We start from the raw sequence: 8,389 nt of genomic DNA, 5'->3' as shown, positions 1-8,389 counted from the left end.
CTGCAATCTACTTGATTAACCATAATAACGATATCTTTGTTCAGGTGAAGAAGGGAGAGAGCGTGGGGAAGTTGATCAGCCTGTCGGTGAAGTGCGAGAGCAGGCAGACCAGCACCAGAGAGGGCGGAGTATGAGAGTAAACCAGTTGCTCTTCGTGGGCATGCTGGCAGTACTAGTAGGGCAGGCAGTAGTTCTCGGAAAGAGAGATAGAGTGGAGTTTGCAAGGAGGCTATGCTATGGTTATTTTGTTTCAACAACCGTAGCTCCAACCCTGCACGTCTTCAGTCAAGCTATAGATGGGGTCGGAGCAATTGTAGCTCTTACCTTCACTTGCTGGGTAGTAAAGACATTATTCCGACTCAGCAAGACTGGCTATAACAACTCTGGAATAGATCACGGATAGTTCTCCACCTACCACACACCCTGGAGAAGGATGAATAAAAGACGCTTTAAAGAGTGCAATAGTTTCATCTCATCCTGAGAGAGTGATCGACAAGATCGCTGATCATAAAAGATCAAGGTGGGGATGTAACAATGGGTGATTTTGTTGATCTTTTACGATCAGCGATTCAAGGATCTTTTTAGATCGCTGAGATCATAGCTGGCTAGGGGCATCACCCCCCCCCCCTTTATACCCTTCGGTTGGACTTTTGAATCCTATTTTGAATCCTAACGGATTTATTTGAGTTTGCATGTGAATTCTATAAATAACCCAAGCCAAGCTGAAAGTTCCGTTATTCCAGAGGCACGGGGGCTGGGGGGCTAGCCGGCCAGCTCCCGGGGAACTAGGGTTAAATGAGAGCCCAGGGTAGAGCGAAAGGAAGGGAAAAGAGTTAGTTGATCGTCAGCTCCCTTAAACTGAGGTTCCCTTGAAGATTCCCCATCACTCTGAAACTACTTCAATTCATAATATTTGATTCTTTTTAGTTTTGTATCTTTGTAAATAATAAACTGTAAGAAAAACCGACTCGCTGAATATTAATAATACAAGTGTTTGCATTGATTTATTTTTCTTTCATATATAATAATACAAATAGAAATATCAACTAATGATTTTTATTAATAGTAAAAATAGAAATATCAACAAAAAATGATTACTAAAATATATGTTGTTGTTTTAATGAATACTATTTAAAAGTAAAAAAAAAATGTGAATAAGTAATTAATGATAATGGCTAGGTGTTATTAATTTATATTTAAATTTTAAACTACATCTAAACTACATCAAGTCTAAAATTACTTAATCAACAATTATTTTTAACAATGTTTTTATAATTTATTTTTTATTATTTTTATAAAAGAAAATGGTATGAGGCATAGTTAATAATTTCAAATGTTCATCTTTCTTCTCCTTTCTCCATCTACTTGCCCGCAGTTTCTCTTTTTCTTGCCTCCCTATGCCCGTCCATTAATGGGACTGTTTTTGAAAGAATGTTTACGAATCGCTGTCTTTGCGCCATTATAAGACCGTGCAGGATCACCCTTTCATTGTAAAGATGTCCCCCTCTCCGTTTTTGTTTTGTTTTGCTTAATTGTAATTGCAGCCCCAGCTCTGCACATTCTGTCTACTTGCATTGGCTAGGTCACCAAACCTAGCACTTCAAGTTATTTTCTTTTTGCAGCGAGGGAGCAATAGCTTCCCAGCTAAGAACCGCACATTTTTACTTTTCTGTACAAGGAGGGTTCCATTCCAAAAAAGGATAATCAAGTGACCCGCTCAGAGGTAATTTTGTTGTAGGATCCAAGAGAGAAATGTCCTCGAGCCTAAATGCACTGCTTGTGAGAAGGTTAGATATATGGTAGGTAGAGATGAGTGGATATGGATAAGGGTTTGTAGGAGTGGCGTATCAGGAATGTTTCGTTAAAATCCCTTCATTTGTCCGGCCATGTATTATAACTGTTTCCCAGTCCAACTGAATTCCTTAGGTAGTATCACATTTAGTGTGCACCGCTCCACATGCAGATAATTTTATCAGCTCTGCTCAGGGAGCAGGGACAGAGCACTTCCAGAAATGGCTCCGACCGCTAAGTGGCGATTTATTGACTTAGTACCCCGGCCATGGGTACTGTAGTAAAGAAAGGAGGCTAGCTGATCAAAAATTAGAAATAAAAGATATTACACCTCAATTAGATTTCCAGTACATTCCTTATCTCCATGCTGGCATTCAAATTTCCAGGTGCCATCAGGGTTCTGGGACTCCTTAGCGTTCCCATATGGATACATTGAAAACTAAACATGGATATATTGAAATCTAAACATGGATACATTGAAAACTAAACTTGGATTTATTGAAAAACTAAACATGGATACATTGAAAACTAAACGTGGATACATTGAAAACTGAACATGGATATTGAAAACTAAACATGGATATATTAAAAACTAATCATGGATTCGTTTAAAACTAAATATGGAATGATTATTTTCAATAAAAATTAATTTATCTACATTTTTCTTGTTGTGTTTTTTTATATTTCATAGTTACGTATGTAATAAATATAGCAGTAAACCCCATATTTGTAAACCTGAACATACCTTTATATATTATGTTCCAACATTATCAGTACCCTAACTACATTCGTTGATTTCTGAGAACTACATTCATTAGTTTGACTACGATTTAATTTAACTACGTTCATTTACTTAACATGTACCATAAACTCCAAATTATAGATTAGTTGGACATGAACCTTTGTCTTGTGTGTAGAGTGCAGAGAGTAAGCTAGGGTTGTATCTCAAAAATACAAAGATTGTATCTCGATTGATAGATACCGACAAATACAGAGGTTGTATCGATATTGATGGATACTTGAGAATACAGAGGGTTATACCTGGATTGGTACAGACTTTAAAGAAACTATCGGAGTAAGGCATTTGTTACACTTATATAACAGAACGTTCAAGTTTAAAGCAAACCATCATTCTTGGTTTTAGACATACTTAAAGGGACTGTACGCAAAATTTAAGGTGACCCTCCATACAAAGATGACAATGCCCGATAAACAATGTTATCCTTGAACCCTTTTTCTAGTCAATAATGTGGAAATTTTTTTTGTTTTTTTTATGTTTAACAGTTTTTTACTCTGGAATTCAGGCATTGTTGTCTTTGCATGGAGGGTCAACTTAAATTTCGCTAGCAGTCTCTTTAATCATATTCTTCTTTATAGCAGCCGAATAATGCATGATGTGAACAATAATCAATAATAACTGTAGATTAAAAGTTTAGATGTCAAATTGTAAACCATTTCATGCAATATTTCTCGGACAAAAAATTATAATATCCTTTTTTGTTAAATAAAAGTGTAGCACAGTTTCTTGGAAAAATAATATAAGTTGTGAGTTCGAATTTAATAAACTTGAGCCGCCTCTCCAATCCGCCAAATACCGGTCTCAATTGAGCGCCGCTTAACTCTGGAAACATTTAATACAATTTAAAGTGGAACGGTGTCTCAGATTTAAGCCGCGGCTCAAATTTTTTAAATTCGGCCTCAGCTCAGCTTCACTGGAGGGGTTTATATTCCTCCTAAAACTGTAGTTCAAGTTTTTGTATAACTTACATCCAGATCTATATTTACATCCAGATCTTTATATTTTTACATTTTATTCAAAGTTTTAGTAAATATGAGCTGCTAAATAGTTTCTTGAATATGAAAAATGAGATGCTCTAATGGTGAATCTTAAAGAATATGATTGCTTATATAAACCGTTTAAAACTTGTAGTCATTTATTGCATTTATTGCAACCTAAATTTAGTTTTTTTTTTCATGTTCACTTTGCATTGGAAGTGTGCATTTGTTACATGTATAATACTACTTTAACCGTCAATTGTAATTGTTCCTGTACAGCACCTGCCCTCGTACATGTCTCTTCTGTTGTATCCTTCTGTATCAATACACCTAAGCGTGCACCCTTATCTGTGTCTTTACCTATACCCTTATCCGTATCAGAATTCAGTACTTACCTGCACCTGCACCCTTTTCTGTATCAGTAATGCACCCTTATCTGTAACTGTACATGTTTCAATACACCCTTTCTTAACTGTATCTGTGCATTATCATCCCTTGTACCAGTATCCTTATCTTTACCTATACCTATAATCTGTCTTTTATACCTGTACATGTCGTCACATCTGCACCTGTTTCTATTTGTACCTGTACCTGTATCATAACCTGGACAATTGCTGTACCTCCTCTTGAACTTGCAGCTGTATATTACCTGTACTATCCCTGCATCCTTGAGTTTGTAGAAGGTTGGGAAAAGTTGAGTTTCTACAAAATATCTACATCCCGGGCATAGCGACTCATAGTATAGTTCTACGGTTACAGGTTCGGGTTCAACGAAGATCTACAAATATTTTTCTCTGTGTTAGAATAGTGATATCCATGGGTAAAAACTAAGGAAAGAGTTTTTGCTTCAATCAGAAATTTTCTGATCTCTTTATCTTACCAACCAGATGGAGTAAACCTTTGATATTTCAAACTTACCAACCAGAAGGAGTAACCCTTTGATATTTCAAACTTACCAACCAAATGGAGTGAACCTTTGATATTTCAAACTTACCAAGCAGATGGAGTAAACCTTTGATTACCAACCAGTTGGAGTAAACCATTGATATTTCAAACTTACCAACCAGATGGAGTAAATCTTTGATATTTCAAACTTACCAACCAGAAGGAGTAACCCTTTGATATTTCAAACTTACCAACCAAATGGAGTAAACCTTTGATATTTCAAACTTACCAAGCAGATGGAGTAAACCTTTGATTACCAAATAGTTGGAGTAAATTATTTATATTTCAAACTTACCAACCAGATGAAGTAAACCTTTGATATTTCAAACTTACCAACCAGATGGAGTAAACCTTTGATATTTCAAACTTACCAACCAAATGGAGTAAACCTTTGATATTTCAAACTTACCAAGCAGATGGAGTAAACCTTTGATTACCAACCAGTTGGAGTAAATTATTTATATTTCAAACTTACCAACCAGATGCCTTTGATATTTCAAACTTACCAACCAGATGGAGTAAACCTTTGATATTTCAAACTTACCAACCAGATGGAGTAAACCTTTGAAATTTCAAACTTAGATAATTAAATCTAACAGAAATCAAAGTTTGTGGCAAATACTTAATTCCTTTGAACGTTCAAAATAGAATTATTGACTACAATTCTCTCAATCCTACCTCAAAAATTCTACCAATAAACCCGGCCTGGGTAGAACACACAACTGATAAAGTGAGTAGGGTGAGAAGGACGGGTTTCATTATGTTTATCTTGATATCTCTCTCTACACACTGAACCCTGATATCATCTACTAATACTTACACTATTTTTCCAATTCTAAGTGCTCAATATTATCTAATAAAATCTTAATTTTATGCTAAAAATCAAATTTTTATATTTTTATAATGAATTTTTATTTTCATGTTTAGCGGGGAGATAAACCCCTGATTTTTTTGTTATTGTCGGAAAACCCACCCATCAACTTTACAGTGATTTATAAAATATTTCAAATATATGCGCAAAAACAAAGGTGTCTTTGTTGAATTTTCAAAAGAAAAAAATATATATTTTTAAGTTAGATGTACATCAACGTCTCAAACCCGCTGCATGAGATGAGCTCTGGTCCGACCTGGTGTGTTTTCTGGTTCCCACCCTGAAACAACTTAAATTTGCATTAACGGTAACAAAGCTTAAAGATGACCCCCTCCTGGTTTAAACAAGAAAAAACACAAAAACTTGTTCATAATTTTTTCAAAAATATTCTCTTTTCATCAATCTTATCGCAACAATTTTTTACTGCTCTAAAGATTTAAGTAAATTGCTCAAAACTATGCTTTCAAAATATATTGAAAAAATTTAAAGATTTCCTGCATAAAATTTTTCCCTCCTAAACTTTTTCCCAATTTAAATTTTTCCTACTTAAAGTCTTCCTATTTAAAGTTTTCCTACTCAAAGTTTTAACACTTAAAATCTTACTTTAAAGTTTAACTAAAATTTTCCTATTTAAAGTTTTTCTAGCAAAAGTCTTTCCTATCCAAAGTTGTACGTAAAGTTTTCCTATTTAATGTTTTCATATCTCAAGTTTTCTAAGTTAACATTTTCTTTTTCTACGCTTGTCTATTAAAGGTTCTCCTATCTAAAGTTTTCTTATTAAAAGTTTTCCTATTTCTTAAGTCTTCCTGTTTAAAGTTATCCTATTTAAAGATTTCCTATTTAAGGTTTTTTCCTATCTAAAGTCTTTCCTATCTATAATTTAAATAATGTTTTTAAGTTAGACGCACTACCACGATTCGGTCCTGCTGACCTGGTATGTTATCTGGTCCCCACCCCGAACCAACGTAGCGTGACATTAACGGTAAAAAAGTTTAAAGATGACCTCACGCCTGGAATTAAAAAAACAAAAAATGCAAAAATAAAGAACATGTGCACAACTTTCTCTAAAAATCTTCAGTTATTGATATTCAATAAGTTCGTACTGCTCAAGTGTTTTAAAAAATTAAAAGGAAAAAAATTTTTTTTTAATACAATGCTTCCAAAATTTCTTAATACTTCAATGTTATTCTTTCATCGTCAAGGATCGACCGATCTATACCTAACCTAACAAGCTGTTTCTTTACTATTTCTAACTGCTGCGGCGTTTAAAGGAAATTTCTAAGACAATTATTCCGAAATTATCAGAGATTATAAATTCAAAACCTTGATCGTCAAGAATCGGTCTATTTATACCTAAACTAGGAAGCAGTTAGTCTACTATTTCGAACTGCTCCGGCGTTTAAAGTGAAATTATTAATAAATTCTTCCAATCTTGTCTGAAACTCTAATCCCACAATTTCGATCGACAAGAATTGATTCGTCTGTTCTCAAACTAAGAAACAGTTAGTTCGAACTGCTCCGGCGTTTAAAGTAAATTTTTTAAAAAAAAACTTTTCTTACAAATTGCCTGAAATTATAATGTCACAACCTTGATTGTCAAGAATTGATGGACCTGTAATTAACTTAAGAAACAGATAGTACACTATTTAAAATGTTAACTTTATTATCTATGTACAGGAGAATTCTGAGTACCGGATCGACACGCAGCTGCGATATCTAACTCACGAGAACTTCCTCGTCGCCCAAGAAACCTCCCTCGTCGGAGAATTCTGAGTACCGGATCGACACGCAGCTGCGATATCTAACTCACGAGAACTTCCTCGTCGCCCAAGAGACCTTCCTCGTCGGAACGGGATAGAAATACTCCCTTCTGCACCATCTATTGCTTTCCGACCTCAAGTCGGTCATTTAAAATCACTGTGCATGATTAACATCCCATGTTAACTCAGTCACATATAAAGTCTTGATCTTGATTACGTAGGCCGGCAAATTTTACAATCCAGAACAGTTTTACCTGATCCATTTCTTAAACAGTTTATAAATTTTAAACTTAATTAAATGATTTATCTGATCTCACACGCACAATCTTAAACCCATCGTAGAATCTTCATAGCATCTCTTGAACAACTGTACAGAGCTACTAGCTATAAAGTTATAGCTATTATATATTCCTGTAAAACAATTGTTTTTTCGTATATAGTAACTCTGTTAATAATTACATATAAATTTTGTTAACCGAAATAACCTTACGAAAATAAAAAATATTTAGATTTAAAAAAAAACTTTACAGTGAGCTTCAGATCACAGGATAAAATCAATAAGGATAAAATCAAGGGATTGATGGTAGCATTAAAGGATAATGGATATAAGCAAAGGATAAAGCATACAATCAAAAGATGCAAGATGTTATTATAGGATACAGGATAGAATTTCTAAAGGTGCGGGATATATTATTCAAAGGATACAGGATATAATCATCAAAGGATACAGGCTAGAATTATCCAAGAATACAGGATTGGATTCAGAATAGAATTATCAAAGGATACAGAATAGAATTATCAAAGGATACAGAATAGAATTATCAAAGGATACGGAAAAGAATTGATAAAAAAAACATATTATCACCATAGTATGCAGAATAGTTACAAAATGCAGAAAAAATGTCAATTTTTATATTGATACTGTATCTAGAAGATCTCTTTTGTGTAAAACATACTTTAATTATGAACTATGTACTTATGATAAGAACAAAGAATTCAGACAAAATGTTTATTTTTTATTTCACATCAATTATATTTATATATGTTTAAACAAATATGTTAATCGTTAATCTTAATGTACAGTGGGCCTCTCTAAACATGATTATTTTTTGATAAGTCGCGACTTTGAATTTTTTTTTTAAATGCAGAAATACCCCTAGTCCCATGTAATTTCAAAAAAGACACATTTAAAATTCTCAAACTTACACGGAGATACATTTTTCTGACTAATTATTATGTTGTATAT

The 8,389-nt window shown here is 33.9% G+C and overlaps 1 protein-coding gene and 1 long non-coding RNA gene across 5 annotated transcripts; one reads left to right on the top strand and one right to left on the bottom strand.

The window, feature by feature from the left end:
• The first annotated feature begins 1,452 nt into the window (after window positions 1–1,452).
• LOC111711822 (uncharacterized) lies at window positions 1,453–7,665 on the top strand. Of its 4 annotated transcripts, none has more exons than XR_002767323.1 (3): window positions 1,453–1,799; window positions 5,586–6,365; window positions 7,061–7,665. It is a non-coding gene; the product is annotated as an uncharacterized LOC111711822 (long non-coding RNA). The 4 variants fall into 4 exon arrangements; XR_002767324.1 differs by lacking the exon at window positions 1,453–1,799 and adding an exon at window positions 2,785–2,866; XR_002767325.1 differs by lacking the exon at window positions 1,453–1,799 and having other exon boundaries at window positions 5,411–5,690; window positions 6,286–6,365.
• On the bottom strand, window positions 1,798–5,292 carry LOC111711821 (gamma-interferon-inducible-lysosomal thiol reductase). Its single transcript, XM_023486271.1, has 3 exons — window positions 5,191–5,292; window positions 4,217–4,345; window positions 1,798–2,230 (listed from the first exon to the last, which is right to left on the bottom strand). The coding sequence occupies exons 1-3, from the start codon at window positions 5,269–5,271 to the stop codon at window positions 2,117–2,119; spliced, it is 324 nt and encodes a 107-aa protein (XP_023342039.1). The 5' UTR covers window positions 5,272–5,292; the 3' UTR covers window positions 1,798–2,116.
• Window positions 7,666–8,389: the final 724 nt, after the last annotated feature.

Source organism: Eurytemora carolleeae, unplaced genomic scaffold (genome assembly GCF_000591075.1).
Source record: "Eurytemora carolleeae unplaced genomic scaffold, Eaff_2.0 scaffold1212, whole genome shotgun sequence".
NCBI lineage: Eukaryota > Metazoa > Arthropoda > Copepoda > Calanoida > Temoridae > Eurytemora > Eurytemora carolleeae.
This window is presented reverse-complemented; position numbering and strand designations above follow the sequence as displayed.